General features: G+C 45.1%; 1 protein-coding gene and 1 pseudogene across 1 annotated transcript; both read left to right on the forward strand.

Annotated features, from left to right (window-relative positions):
• The first annotated feature begins 4,947 nt into the window (after positions 1-4,947).
• Positions 4,948-5,086, forward strand: LOC125511806 (annotated as a pseudogene).
• A 6,663-nt stretch (positions 5,087-11,749) lies between these two features.
• On the forward strand, positions 11,750-15,684 carry LOC125555680 (G-type lectin S-receptor-like serine/threonine-protein kinase SD2-5). Its single transcript, XM_048718552.1, has 2 exons — positions 11,750-11,860; positions 12,948-15,684. The coding sequence occupies exons 1-2, from the start codon at positions 11,750-11,752 to the stop codon at positions 15,450-15,452; spliced, it is 2,616 nt and encodes an 871-aa protein (XP_048574509.1). The 3' UTR covers positions 15,453-15,684.
• The last annotated feature ends 973 nt before the right edge of the window (positions 15,685-16,657 follow it).

Raw genomic sequence — 16,657 nt, forward strand, 5'->3', positions numbered from 1 at the left:
TTCTTCTCTAGTCTGAGCCTGGCACACTATTCTAGCTATTCATGGGTGTGGCACATAACACTTGATGACCAAACGGATCTACCGCAACATTGAATCTCAAACTCTAACTGCCAAACTTTTGTCTTTCATCATGTGGTCCCTTTTAGAATTACTAAACGTCCTTTTTTGGGCCGAGATTTCCAGTAACGCTTTCTCGGGGTTTGTGTGTGCCCCGTTTCTTCTCTAGTCTGAGCCTGGCACACTATTCTAGCTATCCATGGGTGTGGCACGTAACACCTGATGACCAAACGGATCTGCCGCAACATTGAATCTCAAACTTTAACTGCCAAAACTTTTGTCTTTCATCATGTAGTCCCTTTTAGAATTACTAAACGTCCTTTTTTGGGCCGAGATTTCCAGTAACGCTTTCTCGGGGTTTGTGTGTTCCCCGTTTCTTCTCTAGTCTGAGCCTGGCACACTATTCTAGCTATCCATGGGTGTGGCACGTAACACCTGATGACCAAACGGATCTACCGCAACATTGAATCGCAAACTTTAACTGCCAAAACTTTTGTCTTTCATCATGTAGTCCCTTTTAGAATTACTAAACGTCCTTTTTTGGGCCGAGATTTCTACTAACGCTTTCTCGGGGTTTGTGTGTTCCCCGTTTCTTCTCTAGTCTGAGCCTGGCACACTATTCTAGCTATCCATGGGTGTGGCACGTAACACCTGATGACCAAACGGATCTACCGCAACATTGAGTCTCAAACTTTAACTGCCAAAACTTTTGTCTTTCATCATGTACTCCCTTTTAGAATTACTAAACGTCCTTTTTTGGGCCGAGATTTGCAGTAACGCTTTCTCGGGGTTTGTGTGTTCCCCGTTTCTTCTCTAGTCTGAGCCTGGCATACTATTCTAGCTATCCATGAGTGTGGCACGTAACACCTGATGACCAAACGGATCTACCGCAACATTGAATCTCAAACTTTAACTGCCAAAACTTTTGTCTTTCATCATGTAGTCCCTTTTAGAATTACTAAACGTCCTTTTTTGGGCCGAGATTTCCAGTAACGCTTTCTAGGGGTTTGTGTGTTCCCCGTTTCTTCTCTAGTCTGAGCATGGCACACTATTCTAGCTATCCATGGGTGTGGTACGTAACACGTGATGACCAAACGGATCTACCGCAACATTGAATCTCAAACTTTAACTGCCAAAACTTTTGTCTTTCATCATGTAGTCCCTTTTAGAATTACTAAACGTCCTTTTTGGGGCTGAGATTTCCAGTAACGCTTTCTCGGGGTTTGTGTGTTCCCCGTTTCTTCTCTAGTCTAAGCCTAGCACACTATTCTAGCTATCAATGGGTGTGGCTCGTAACATCTGATGACCAAACGGATTTACAACACCATCGAATCTCAAACTTTAACTACCAAAACTTTAGTTTTTCATGATGTAGTCCCTTTTAAAATTACTAAACGTCCTTTTTTGGGCCGAGATTTCCAGGAACGCTTTCTCAGGGTTTGTGTGCACGTATTTCAAATCATACGGACCTAAAAATTAGAAGTCATTCCATCTTTATTCCCCTAGAGCCTTCCAGCAGTTCCTAAACCGCTCCAGTCGGAGCACGTTATCATTCTTGTTAGTTCTGAGTGAATTCCCTCGGTATGATAATTTTTTCATCAGTTTGTTCCCCGTTTCTTCTCTAGTCTGAGCCTAGCACACTATTCTAGCTATCCATGGGTGTGGCTCGTAACCCCTGATGACCAAACGGATCTACGGCACCATCGAATCTCAAACTTTAACTGCCAAAACTATTGTTTTTCATCCTGTAGTCCCTTTTAGAATTACTAAACGTCCTTTTTTGGGCCGAGATTTCCAAGAACGTTTTTTCTCAGGGTTTGTGTGCACGTATTTCAAATCACACGGACCTAAAAATTAGAAATCATTTCATCTTTATTCCCCTAGGAACTGCATTACCGAAAAGGGTCAAAACTGGGTATAATATCGTGAGGGCTAGAATGAAAAGGCCAAGGCAGCACCTATCCTCAGCGTCAAGCCAAGTAAACACGAACCAGTCACTAGGACGGAGATTGCACTGTGCCCTCAAAAAGAGAACAGCATACGCCGATTACCCAGAATAATCCAGATGCCGAGATATTCCAAATGAACTCATCCTCGCCAGAGGGCGCTACGACCTGGGCATTCATGATATCTTTTTTTTTAAACAAGGCAAAAGACTTGCCATTTCATTGATTAAGAAGAAGGTTTAGACATAAGCCGTAAAACGGCAGGAACAAAGGAGAGACTACTCTCGCGACATAAGATTACTCAGGTGGCTCGCTCCAGCCAACGACCAAAGGCGGGCCTCCTCTTTGATCTTCGCGACAATGACAGTGGTTGGGGTGGCCGTGTTGCGGAAGACTCTCGCATTCCGCTCCTTCCAAATTTCCCACGAGACAAGCATCATAACGGAGGCAATGGCTTTCTTGATGTGGCCTCCAGAGTTGATTGTCTTGAGCCACCAATCCTGGACAGAGATCTCCTGACCCCAAGCCGTCGTCGATTGGCCATGAATGCCAAGCCAAGCGATGATTTCGTTCCAAACTCGGGCACTGTATCTGCACTGGAAGAGAATGTGAAGAGCTGACTCCTGAACCTGCTTGCAAAGGGGGCAGAAGCCGCAATTCGGCCATCCCCTCCGTTGCAACCGATTGGCCGTCCACACACGATTTTGGATGATCAACTAAGAAAAAAAATTGCATTTCGGCGGAGCCCAAGTCTTCCATATCGTGGTAGAGGTCGGGCTGAGAACTTGTCCTGCAAACTGCGCCATGTAAGTAGTGGCTGCCGAATATTCATTGGTGGAGGTGAATTTCCAATGTATGGTGTCCTCTCTATCCAGGTTGAGAGTAACATCCTGAAGCATTCCCCAAAGGTTGGCGAACTCCTGGATATGGGCCAAAGAGAGGCCCTGAGAAGCGTCGATCTGACTGATCCAGAAGTGGTTATCCAGCGCTTTGCTGACCAAACACGTCTTCCTCTTAGATATCTCAAAGATCTTGGGCGCGACGTCTTTTGGTCTGAGGCCATTAAGCCATGACGATTCCTAGAATTTTGCCTTTTTACCATCACCAATCGTCACACTTGTGAATGTCGCAAAGAGATCTCTGTCAGCATTGCTACAGGGTGTCTCCTTTCCAGCCCACACTTGAACCAAAGCCAGCGGAGTCGAAGGGCGGTGGCAAAATTTTGGAGGTTTAGCACACCCAGGCCGCCGAAAATCTTGGGTTTGCAGAGGGCGCTGCCACGCAGATGAACTCGATGATGCCCTGCATGTTGAGAGCAGCCGAAATGTTGCTGATGTAGCGCATGTCAGGTAGTCTAACTAACGGCGGCAAGCACCATGGGCACACGGTCTCCCATTCACTGCCCGTTGACCGTTCACAAACGAGAAGAGACGGGGCCAAGAGGTGAAACGCGGTCCGGCGCGCGCGTGATGTTGTCAGCGGCAGTGGCAGGATGGTGCCCTTGGCGGCCACGTGCACGTTCACAGTGTCGGTCGCTGCTGGGAGCATGACGCGCTCGCCGGTATCCATGGAGACGTGCTCGGCAGCCCACACCCATCAGGAAGTAGGCGTCGACGGTGGTGCCGTCCGGCTCTAGCACGCCGCGTCCTTGCAGGAACAGGACATCCACCAGTTGCGCCCGCTGGTGGAGGCCTCCATGGTGGGCGTGTGCAGTGTGCTAGTGTGCGTGCCTGACGTGTGCACTTGGTCGGCATAGCGCGAATGTCGTCAGGCCACCGGAGCCCATTGTCGGCGCCGGCGACGACCCGCGCACATCCTGTTAAAGTATGTATTATAGGATGTATACGGTGTACATATAAACCGTATACATGTGTGAGCGTGTGCGTGTTGTAATCCGGTAGTTAGGATATGTTTAGATTGATCTCCATCCTTTGTATAGATTATGACTTGAAGATCAATTCTACAACAACTTAACTACCTAAACCATGTAATCTCTTGTGCCTATAAATAACAGGCAACGCGTCCCTGCTAAGGTATACGTTTAACCCATCTTTACATGGTATTCAGAGCCTCTCCTCTACGCACATCTCTTGCGCCGCCAAAACCCCTCGCGCCGCCATGTCTTCCTCAAGCTCCACCGCAGCCTCTCCATCTGTGCTGATCCCCATCGCTGAGAAACTCCATCACTCCAACTTCAACATCTGGCGTGCGCAGGCCCTGGCCACGATCCGTGGCGCTCAGCTGGTCTCCTACCTCGATCCAGAGAGGGAGGAACCAGCGCCCAAGCTGTCGGACAAAGACGGCAAGGTCACCGACATGCCGAACCCGGCATAATGTAATCTCTTGTGCCTATAAATAACAGGCAACGCGTCCCTGCTAAGGTATACGTTTAACCCATCTTTACATGGTATTCAGAGCCTCTCCTCTACGCACATCTCTTGCGCCGCCAAAACCCCTCGCGCCGCCATGTCTTCCTCAAGCTCCACCGCAGCCTCTCCATCTGTGCTGATCCCCATCGCTGAGAAACTCCATCACTCCAACTTCAACATCTGGCGTGCGCAGGCCCTGGCCACGATCCGTGGCGCTCAGCTGGTCTCCTACCTCGATCCAGAGAGGGAGGAACCAGCGCCCAAGCTGTCGGACAAAGACGGCAAGGTCACCGACATGCCGAACCCGGCATATGAGATCGACAGGGCTCGAGACTCTCAGGTTCTGAGTTTTCTTTTCAATTCCATCTCACCCCCCTGTGATGGTTCAGATCGCAACTTGCACCACGGCGTCAGCAACATGGACTTCAATCACGGAGATCTTTATCTCCCAGACACAGGCGGCCATCGTCAATACGAGGATGGCCCTTTCCACCACCAAGAAGGGAAACTCCACCATCGTTGAGTATCTTGGCCGCATGAAGGCCCTCAGTGATGAGATGGCTGCCATCGGCAAGCCGCTCACAGACGATGATATGGTGTCGTATATCCTTGCTGGCTTGGATTTCGACTACATGTCATTCGTCTCCTCCATCTGCGCCAGGACCGTCCCCATCAAGCCCAACGAGCTCTATGCGCAACTCATCAGCTTCGAGAGCCGCCTCGCCATGTTTGAGGGTGGCAACTCATCGTCCCACTCATCCGCGAACGCTGCCTCCCGTGGCGGCCGCGGTGGCTTCCCTTGCGGCGGAGGCCGCGGTAGGAACGGAGGTGGCCGTGGTCACGGTGGTGACCGTGGCAACGGAGGCAACGGTGGCCGCGGGAACGGCCACGGTGGGCGTGGCCAAGGAGGCGGGGGACGAGATGAGCTCCCTGAAGTGTTCTGCCAGATTTGCAAGAAGCCGAACCACATGGCCATAGAGTGCTACAGGCGCTTCGACATCGCATTCACCAAGGAGAAGAGTGCGAGCGCCGTGTCCAACTCCTCCTACGGCATCGACACCAATTGGTACGTTGACACAGGCGCTACAGATCACATCACCGGAGAGCTCGACAAGCTCACCATGAGGGAGAGATACAACAGCCATGATCAAGTGAACATGCCCAACGGAGCAGGTATGAAAATTACTCATATTGGTCAAGCATATGTTCGTACTCCCACTCGTAATCTTCATCTAAAAGATGTCCTTGACTCACCTAAAGCCACAAAAAATCTTGTTTCTGCTCATCGTCTATCTCAAGACAATAATATGTTTCTTGAAACTCACCCTCGTTTCCTCTTCATTAAGGACAAGGCAACGAGGAGCACCCTCCTCCACGGCAGGTGTAGAGCCGGCCTCTACCCCCTATCATCAGCTTCTTTAGGCCCGGGCAGGCATGCTTTTGGTGCCACCAAGATCTCTCCATCAAGGTGGCACGATCGACTAGGTCATCCGTCTTTGAAAATCGTCCAGCATGTTCTTAGCAAGAACAAAATTCCTTTTTCTGTTCATGAGTTGAATAAACAGGGGGTGTGTGATGCATGCCAACAAGGCAAAAGTCACCAACTTCCCTACCCGCATTCTAGTATTTTTTCGAATGCTCCTTTAGAGCTTATTTACTCTGATGTATGGGGACCTGCCCGTGATTCTATCAATAAAAAGAACTATTATGTGAGCTTTATTGATGATTTCAGTAAATTTACGTGGATATTTCTTCTTAAGCATAGGTCATCACCATGCAAACCGACTGGGGTGGTGAGTATGAGAGGTTAAATTCCTTTTTTCGCCAAGTTGGCATCACACATCATGTTTCCTGCCCGCATGCTCATCAGCAAAACGGCTCCGCCGAAAGAAAGCATCGTCACATTGTCGAGGTTGGCCTCTCACTGCTAGCTCATGCATCTATGCCCCTCAAATTTTGGGATGAGGCATTCCTCGCTGCCACGTACTTGATCAATCGCACACCAAGTAAGGTGATCAATCTTGAAACTCCACTAGAAAAGTTATTTCATGAAACACCAAACTATCATGCTCTTCTACGTTTGGGTGCGCATGTTGGCCTAACATTCGTCCTTTCAATGCTCGCAAGCTTGAATTCCGCTCCAAGCAATGCGTTTTCCTTGGCTACAGTAACCTTCACAAAGGTTTCAAGTGTCTAGACATAACTGTTGGACGTGTTTATATTTCTCGGGACGTTGTGTTCGATGAAACGGTGTTTCCCTTTGCCAAGTTAAACCCTAATGTCGGTACACCTATCAGATCCGAAGTCCTTCTCCTCTCTGAAAATTCCTCCTCCTTACCTCTTGATCATGGGGACGAACATATAGCTAATGATCACTTGGGTAATTCTCATGAAAATTCTGCTATAAATTTTGGAGGAAATTCGGTTGTGCACTATGATTTTATGCAACATCAAAGGACAAGCGCGGAGCACGAGGAGGATTCAGGTGCTGCACTACGAGCTGACAGCGGCGATCCCCGGCCCCGCGACCGAGATCACGACAAGCCAAGGCGGGCCCAGCGGCGCAGGTGGGCCAACCGCACTCACGCGCTAGGAGAGGCGCCTCTCCGCCTCGTCTGGTGGGCCTCGCCAAGTGGCCCAATGAGCAACTGGCTCTGGCTCTGAGGAAATCCGCCTCGGATCAGGTGCCGCTGGATCATCTGCAGCGCCAGATCCCGCTGGATCATCTGCCGCGCTGGATCCCACCGGATCTTCTGTGCAGCGGCCCTCTGCTGCAGATTCTGTGCCGCTGAGAACCAGATCACAGCATGGAGTTTTGAAGCCCAAGGTTCGGACGGATGGCACGGTCAGGTACAATAATGTTCGTTTTGGTGGCCTAGCTGTCACAGGTGAGTCGGGAAACTTGGTTGAGGCTTTTGAGGATAAAAACTGGAAAAATGCTATGGATGACGCACTTGGTTCCTCCAGCAAAAGGCAGAAACATAATTGATTGTAAATGGGTTTACAGAGTCAAAAGAAAGTCCAGTGGAGAAATAGACATATACAAGGCTAGATTAGTAGCAAAGGGTTTTAAACAGCGGTACGGTATTGACTATGAGGATACGTTTAGTCCTGTTGTTAAAGCAGCTACTATCAGACTTGTTCTTTTTGTTGCAGTATCAAATGGTTGGAGTCTTTGTCAATTGGATGTGCAGAATGCGTTCCTTCATGGCATTCTAGAGGAGGAAGTCTACATGAAACAACCACCTGGGTATGAGGTAAAAGATAAATATCATTATGTGTGCAAACTTGACAAGGCATTATATGGTCTGAAACAAGCACCTAGAGCATGGTATTCTAGGTTAAGTGATAAACTTCAAAAGCTTGGCTTTCGACCTTCAAAGGCTGATACATCACTTTTCTTCTATAAGAAGGAAAAAATAATCATCTTTATGTTGGTATATGTTGATGATATTATTGTGGCCAACTCATCACAAGATGCGGTTCAGTGCATTGTTGGAAGATCTCAAGAGAGACTTTGCACTTAAAGACCTTGGCGATTTGCACTACTTCTTGGGAATATAAGTGAAAAAGGTAACTGATGGAATAGTCTTAAGTCAGGAAAAATATGTGTCTGATATATTAAAAAGGTCAGGTATGATGAGTTGTAAAGTTTCAAACATGCCACTCTCAACCACTGAGAAATTTTCCAAGGAAGAAGGGGAGCCCTTGGGAACCGAAGCAGCCACAAACTATAGAAGTGTGGTAGGTGCCTTGCAGTACTTGACACTTACAAGGCCTGACATATGTTTTCCTGTCAACAAGGTGTGTCAGTTCTTGCATGCCCCTACTCTTCAGCATTGAACTGCAGTGAAGAGAATTTTGAGATATCTCAAAGGTACTATGAGTACTGGATTAAAATTCACAAGGTCAAGCTCAAATGTGGTAAGTGCCTTTTCAGATGCAGATTGGGCAGGTTGTCCTGATGATAGAAGGTCAACTGGTGGTTTTGCTATTTTCTCTTGGCACAAACCCTCATATCTGGGAGCGCAAGAAAAAAAGCCACTGTGTCTAGATCCAACACTGAGGCTGAATACAAAGCTCTAGCAAATGCCACGGCTGAGTTGATATGGGTTCAAAGTCTGCTTGCTGAACTAGGTGTAAATCATTCCTCTGTTGCACGATTATGGTGTGACAATATTGGTGCTACTTATTTGTCAGCAAATCCAATGTTCCATGCAAGAACAAAGCACATTGAAGTAGACTATCATTTTGTTCGTGAGAGAGTAGCCAAGAAGCTATTGGACATTCGTTTTATTCCTACTAATGATCAGGTTGCAGATGGTTTTACTAAAGCCTTGTCATGGCGCAAGTTGGAAGAATTCAAGAACAATCTCAACTTGATAAAGTTGTGATTGAGGGGGCGTGTTAAAGTATGTATTATAGGATGTATACGGTGTACATATAAACCGTATACATGTGTGGGCGTGTGCGTGTTGTAATCAGGTAGTTAGGATATGTTTAGGTTGATCTCTATCCTTTGTATAGATTATGACTTGGAGATCAATCCTACAACAACCTAACTACCTAAACCCTGTAATCTCTTGTGCCTATAAATAACACGCAATGCGTCCCTGCTAAGGTATACGCTTAACCCATCTTTACACATCCCACACACCGGCGGCAGGGAGCCGAGGACAAGCAGCCCGTGGTGTGGCACGCATACAACCTGCTTGAGGAAATGTCCCAGAGTGAAAATGTTTTGAGGGACAAGAGTGTTGATGCGCCCCACCTGTAATAACGATCAAATAAACAGTCCGGCGTAACAGAGTCGACTTCAATGCCACGTCAAGCATGACGGATGGACCATCCCTGTCATAATCACGGTTAGTTTTGAGCAAAGAGGACTTTTTCAATTTTTAACAAAATATTCATTTTTTTTAAAAGTGTGTTTTTGGAAATTGTTCAAAAAATATTTTATAATATGTTCATATTTTCATTTTTTTAAAATTATAAAAATTGTTCATATTCTAATAAAAAATATACTTTTTAAATAAATGTTCAAATTTTTCCAAAATTATTTGTGCTTTTAAGAAAATGTTTACAAAATATAAAAAATGTTGAGTTTATTTAGAAAATTTGAATTAAAAAATGACTATATTTATTAATAAAGAAAAAAAATCAGAGAATTTAAAATTTTCTAAAAATGTTCATGTTTTAAAAAAATTGGAATTTCAAAAAATATTCATGGTTTGAAACAATGTTCGCATTTTCAAATAATGTTCTCAAATTTAAAAAATAGAAAAATCGCATTATAAACCAATAAAATATAAAAACAACACTATAATCCAACAAAATTACAGGAAAAAGGCCAAAATGAAGAGTACTCATGAACAAGAATTCATATATGATCAGATTTCAGCATAACGCAAAAACTATAACTTGCACGGTTTTGACCCGTGGCATGACATGCATTATGTTATATGATGGCAATAATCTACTAATAACAAGGTTTAACAAGATGGATCATTACAAATTGTATGAAAACCCGTGAGAGCAAGCTTTTTACATTTGTCGAACATTTTTACCATGTGCAGTGAAGATTTTTAAAAAACTAAGTAAATTTTTTTCATATCTATATCTATATCTATATATATATATAGTAATTTCGAAATAAATATAAATAAGTCCCACAAAAAAAGAAATAAATATAAATAAGAAAAAAAACAAACCTCTCGCTGGTAAAAGGAAGAAAACGATAAAGATCTCAAGAAGGTAGACATATCTGTTTGTTTGGTGAGAAAACAACTACAATGAAGGTTACCTGTTTTGCAACGTAGCTGTGGGAACAACTGTGAGCTGCTGAAAATGATATGTTTCAAGAGGGGTGCGAACGGAGATATAGGTCATGGCTGTGGTGGCACTTAGGACATAATTACGACCAAACGCCAAAGGTAGAAGGGCTAGGGAAACAACTTTGACTGTGATGAAGTACTCCAACACGTGTTTTGGGCTGTTACACTGAAAATATCCCGAAACAGTTTTGAGCAGTGGTTCCACAGCTGTTCTAAAATAGTTGTTTGTTTCAGCTTCAGCTTTCTTGGGTCTAAAAACTGCCCCAAAGCTGAAACAAACATGCCATGGTCACGCCCAGTCGCCATGCCGTGTTGTTGTCTTTGCAGCAAGCGGGGGGCCTTGAACCGAACTCCCCGCCTAGCAATCGGCCCCCACTTACTAGGAAGAGGCCCCAGGTTTGTAGAGTCGCCCGGAGTTTGTGGGCCATTTTGTCGTGTCGTTTGCCATTTCTGACATCTGGAAGAAAATGTCCTCCTCGTTTGGCTCCTCCTTGGCGCTCGACGCGTGCATCGCATTGTTCTGCCTCTGCTGCTGCTGGCTCATGTAGGACATTGTCGGGTTGTCGTACCCGGACCCGGAGAAGACGAAGTTGCTGTTGAAGCCGAGTGATGCCTAGTTCTGGCTGTCGAACCCATCCGGCCTCAGGGCGTACTGCTGCGTTCCGGTGGCGGCGACGTTGTGGCCACCCGGGCTGGTCTGGTATGCCATGGCGGACAGCTATGGGTTAGTTCTATGTGCCATTCGAAGACATCTTCAACCTGTTCCACCTATACAAGCTCGGTGGATTCTGAGTCCACCTATGTGTAATCAATAGCGCCTATATTGCCAAAAGCGAGCTCAAGAAGGATGGCATGGTAGCAAACATTTTTTTTATTCTTTTCCTTTTGTTAAATCACAAATAATTATTTCACGAACAATTTTGGAGATCATGAACATTTTTCAAATTCACAAGGATTTTTTGTGAAATCGTGTATGATTATCAAATTCATGAACAATTTATAAATTCATTAATACCTTCAAATCCACGAATATTTTGTAATTCATGAATATTTATCTAATTTTCAAACACTTTTGGAATCTCCGACATTTTTTGAAATTCTGAAACATTTTTCAAAGTGGCTAACATCTTTTGAAATCACAAATGTTCTTCGAACTTGCAAACATTTTTAATATATTAATGAACATTTTTTGAACTATATAAAATATTATTAAAATCTAAAACAGTTTTGAACTTCGTGAACACTTTTACAATTCTTGAAATTTTTTTGAATTTTGTTTTTGGAAAAAGAAAAGGAGAAACGAAGCTGGCAGCGCTAGATCCTGCACTGGGCTGGCCCGCGTTTGGTGGACTCCTGACCTCTTCCCCCAAATACGCCAAAAAAAAAAAAACTCTTCCCCCGTCGAGCGCATCCGCTTCTCCCGACCCCCAAATCGAGTGTCCCTCGCCGGAATCCTCCCCCGCATTCCTCCCCCGCATCCTTCCATCCTCCTCTCCCCAGGCGTGTGCGACCTGTCGCCGGAGTGCATTTCGATCTCTCGATAATGGAGGTGTGCGCGATCAGGAAGGTGGGGAGGGGAGGAGTCCAGCCACCGGCGCCGTCGTCCTCCTCGCGTGCCGGCGATGTGCGGAGCCGCCGGACGCAGGTCACTCAGGTAAGGGAAATCCTGTACTGCACGGCAAGTTTTATCTTTTTACTACTCTCAATAATTTCCCCCACATTCCAATTCCTTTTCACTGAGAAACAAGATTCCGTGGTGCAGAAAGATTGAGCCAATTTAATCCATAGTTGTTTGGTCCATGGCTTGAATGATGTTCCCATCCCAGTCCTACTCTTCTTCTTCCAGAAGATCCAGGCTGTACAATGCCTGCACCTAGTTGCCATTGTTGATTGTTGACCAGAAAGAAACCAGTTTGGCACGCGGCTGCAACTTGTTTGTAACTTTGAATACGTCTTCTAGCATGCAGAGCAACATGAGTTTTAATTACATCGAAGCACCCATGTCCTGAGATGAAAATGCCCTTCTCCATTATTCAAGAAACCAAATAAAAAGCCTTCTCCACAGGCACCATCCACAAGACCGCAACATCCGAAACTCACATCACTTCACAATGCTGCTAGTGGCCTTCTCCAATTAATTTCCATTTTTGTTGTTTGAGGAAAATATCTTCTGCAGGTAATTAGCATGCATGATTGCTACCTTTAGTTCCAGGGCATGATGCTTCTTGGCTGTGTTTATCCACGCCGTAAATTAGCAGTCGTGTCATGGATGCCAAAAGCGTCACTTTCGCAGGAAGACAAATGGTATTTTCTTATTCTTCGTGAGACCAATCCATCTCAACATATAGCAAAAAAATTTGCTTATTTTTACAATCGCAATACAAAATCGAGCAATTTCATATACTGTTACATGCCGGTTATTTTCCATTCTGGATATGTTCTTTTATTTTTAGTTTTTAGCCCCCAAAAGCCCTGTTTCTCTGATACATTGGTGATGTGATTGGCAACAACTCATTTAAAGGCTAGGCTAGAAAAGTCCACTAATAGAGCTGGAATTCTTTGTTTTCTCCCACTTAGAACAGTCCAGCCCGCCACATGAAAGCAACCAACAATTGTTCTACTCCTCTTTGCAAATGGTCAAAAAAAATCAAATGGTCAAATAATTAATGGAATAGTCTTGCAGTTATGGTATGCTCATCGGCTTCCTTGTGACTCCATGACCGTTCATATGTGGCTCCAAGCCCCAAGAAGACCGCACTCTGCATATCCTGTATAACCTGTTTGGGGCTTCTCTGCACCAAACAGCTACCTCCTCTTTGATGATTCGTATACATGATAATACCATGCAGTCATTACATGTGTTGATCATCACTCTCTTGTTCCTATTTGTTTACTCCCTCCACCAGTTTCCGTTTGCCCATGCTTTATCCAGCTCTATCCCAACAAACACAAGTCTGCTGCAGTATCCAGCCATCAACTTGAGTGGAAACTCTAGTGCTCGCTTATTCCTCCAGAGTAGAAGTTCCGACACCCTTGCTAGCTTTGGTTTCTACAGCACAGATGGTTCTGTGTTTATCCTTTGCGTCATGATGAGCTACTACGGTGGCTATGGGGATAGTATTATTGGCCATCCCCAGGTTATCTGGTCTGCGAACCGCAACTTCCCCGTAGGCAGGGATGACATCCTTTCTTTCACTGGGGCTGGTCAGTTAATTCTTCAAAACAATGTTGGCACCTTTGTCTGGTCCACACCGACAAAGGACGCCTCCGTAGTTGGTATGCGCCTCGATGGTTCTGGAAACCTCGTGCTTTTTGATCAAAACAATGTCTCTGTCTGGGAGTCCTTTGACTACCCAACAGATACATTGGTGATCGGGCAGTTGCTATGCGCGGGAGCTAATCTCACTGCCAATGATTCATTCACCAGTTGGGCATCAGGTCAGATCAATCTTCATACCTCATCAAATGGATTGCAGTTTTATTTTGGCTCTGCCGCGTACACACAAGTATTCCAACCAACTTCTCTAGGCAATGGGACATCAGATTGTTATGCATTTACCAATGGCAGCTTTGGATTTCCCAAACTGGTCTTCTCATTGCCCCTTGCAAGGTCATTTCAGTTCATGCGGTTAGAGTTTGATGGTCATTTTCGTCTATATGAAATGAAGGAGGCTGCCTTCCACGTGGTGTTCGATGTGCTAAGCAATGAAATCAAGTTTTGTGATTATCCTCTAGCCTGTGGTGAATACAGTGTTTGTATAAATGGGCAGTGTTGCTGTCCCAGCTCTCACTATTTTAGACTCCAAGATGAATGGCGTCCAGATATGGGGTGTCTACCATGGACTAATCTGTCTTCTTGCAATGACATGCGCTATCATCAACTTGTACCTATTAGCAACATTTCTTACTTCAGTGATGATGCCTTCCAATCATTGGCTACTTCTGCTACAGATGCGGACTGCAAGCAATCTTGCTTAGAAGAGTGCTCTTGCAAAGTTGCATTATTTCAATACGATGACCATGATGGAATTACTGGCTCTTGTTTGCATTTATCACAGGCCTCACTACTTTCTCAAACTACAAATTCTTCTCATCGTACTTCAGCATTTTTCAAAATACAGGGCACCATGAAAAGAAGGACCAACATTGCCATTGGTTCTGCAGTTGGTAGTTTTGCTTTATTTGCAACTGCCATCTCCATTTTCACTTGGAGAAAATGTAAGAAAACGGAGGAGGAAGAATGCTTCCTTGGAGGAATACCTGGAGTACCAGCACGCTTCTCCTATAACGAGCTGAAGATAGCCACAAGGAACTTCTCGATGAGGCTTGGATCTGGAGGGTTTGGCTCTGTCTTCAAAGGTAAAATAGGCAAGGAAACGATAGCTGTCAAGCGCTTAGAAGGGGTCGATCAAGGAAAGCAGGAGTTCTTAGCAGAAGTTGAGACCATAGGAAGAATTCATCACATTAATCTTGTCAGGTTAATTGGATTTTGTGCTGAAAAATCGAGCAGGCTACTTGTGTACGAGTATATGAGCAATAGTTCATTGGATAAATGGATATTCCATGCACATCCAGTTTTTACACTCTCATGGAAGACAAGGCGTAATATCATCATGGGTATTGCCAAGGGTCTGTCTTATCTCCATGAAGAATGTGAACAAAGGATTGCTCACCTAGACATCAAGCCACAGAACATTCTTCTGGATGACAGGTTTAATGCGAAGGTCTCGGATTTTGGATTATCGAAATTGATAAGTAGGGACGATAGCAAGATCATGACTCGGATGCGAGGCACACGTGGATATCTTGCACCTGAGTGGCTAGGTTCGAAGATCACCGAGAAGGTAGACATCTACAGCTTTGGAATTGTCATAGTTGAAATTATATGTGGGCGAAGGAACCTGGACGAATCACAACCTGAAGAGCGAGTTCACCTAATCAGTCTTCTGCAAGAAAAGGCTAGATGTGGAAAGTTATTCGATTTGGTGGATACGAGCAGCAACGACATGCAATTTCACATGGAGGAGGTTAGAGAAATGATGGAGCTCGCAATGTGGTGCTTACAGGTTGATAGCAGCAAGAGGCCTCTGATGTCAACAGTTGCCAAGGTGTTGGAAGGTGCGATGACTTTAGAGGCCACACCTCACTATGATCTTGTTGCTAATCATGAACCAAATCAGAGCGATGTTGAGATGCAAATTTGCTCATACCTGCCTTCGGCAACACATCTGTCGGGGCCTAGGTGACAGTTTCATGCAGCCTTCCCAAATACACCAACAACGTTGTTTATGACTTCTAGTTTATATCATGAGTCTAATGTGTTGTCTAGGTGCCAACTCGCGAAGTTGCATGTAGACTAGGATTTCTCAAATTGTTGTATCGTTTCTTCTATTTGTACCACTTATTGTTTTTCATGTAACAACCACGTTGTATAAATTCCTCCATTTTCATGTACACGGCTTGGTTGCATCAATGAATCCCAATGGGCCATTTCTAATACTATTTTTCGCGATTAGTTGAAGAGCACTCGTTGAGCCCAGCAATATATGGTCGATATGTGACCTATGCAGGATTTAATTGTGTATATTTTCTAAAGGATTATGTCTCCACTTCAGACATCAGTAAGTAATATTTGCCAGTCTTTGTTATTGCCGGACTTGTAACTGGAACTGGAAGCGCTTACGTTGTAGATTGGATCGGATGGTCAGTGTTAAGGTTCTGAAAGTGAAATGGGTTAGATCGGATGAACACGGCTCTCGGTTAAATCTTGCGCATGCTTCTAGTGATGAACAATGCCCAGGATCACCGAGTATTGGTACTGTGGTTGATGAGGTGTGTCCAAATGTGCTGTATGGTGCTTGTAGTGATGAACAATTATGTTCAGGATCAGCAAGTATTGGTACTGTGATAGATGAGGTGCATCCAAATGGTGCTTGTAGTGATGAACATGCCTGGCTTCACAGAGGAAGCTCTGTTTGGTGCCTTGTCTCATTTACTGGAGAACAATTTCCATGGCCCTGCGTATAGGGGATGCAGGAGGAGCAGCAAGTGTCGTGACTCTCATCAACTTTCTTTTTAGATAAAAGGCTGAGGCCCGACTTTATAAATAAAGCCACCGGGCAGAGTTAAACAGCAGGACGGACAACATAGACATAACAAGAGTAGCACCCAGCACGAATGAAAGGAGAAAGTATCGTACATGGCTCCCAGGCCAGTACACGGCGCGCAGGCCGGAGAGACAAAAGACGCCAAACATAGGGCCATCAACACCTAGCTGCCGGCGCGGGTAGGAGATAGGGAGATAGCAGAAGCCCGAATCTTGGAAACCATCATATCAAGCACGTCTCGATCCACCTCCTTAATCAATGATCTCCACTGCTGCAAGAACACGCAAGTTTTAAATAAGCAATCAGTAGGTTTAGCAGGGAAAACATGCTCGATAGTAAATTTG

This window comes from Triticum urartu, chromosome 5 (assembly GCF_003073215.2).
Source record: "Triticum urartu cultivar G1812 chromosome 5, Tu2.1, whole genome shotgun sequence".
Lineage (NCBI taxonomy): Eukaryota > Viridiplantae > Streptophyta > Magnoliopsida > Poales > Poaceae > Triticum > Triticum urartu.

Coding starts and splice junctions, on each gene's coding strand:
- LOC125555680 (XM_048718552.1), top strand. CDS start 11,750: ATGGAGGTGTGCGCGATCAGGAAGGTGGGGAGGGGAGGAGTCCAGCCA. Junction 11,861..12,947: donor GCCGGACGCAGGTCACTCAG/GTAAGGGAAATC, acceptor TGTGGCTCCAAG/CCCCAAGAAGACCGCACTCT.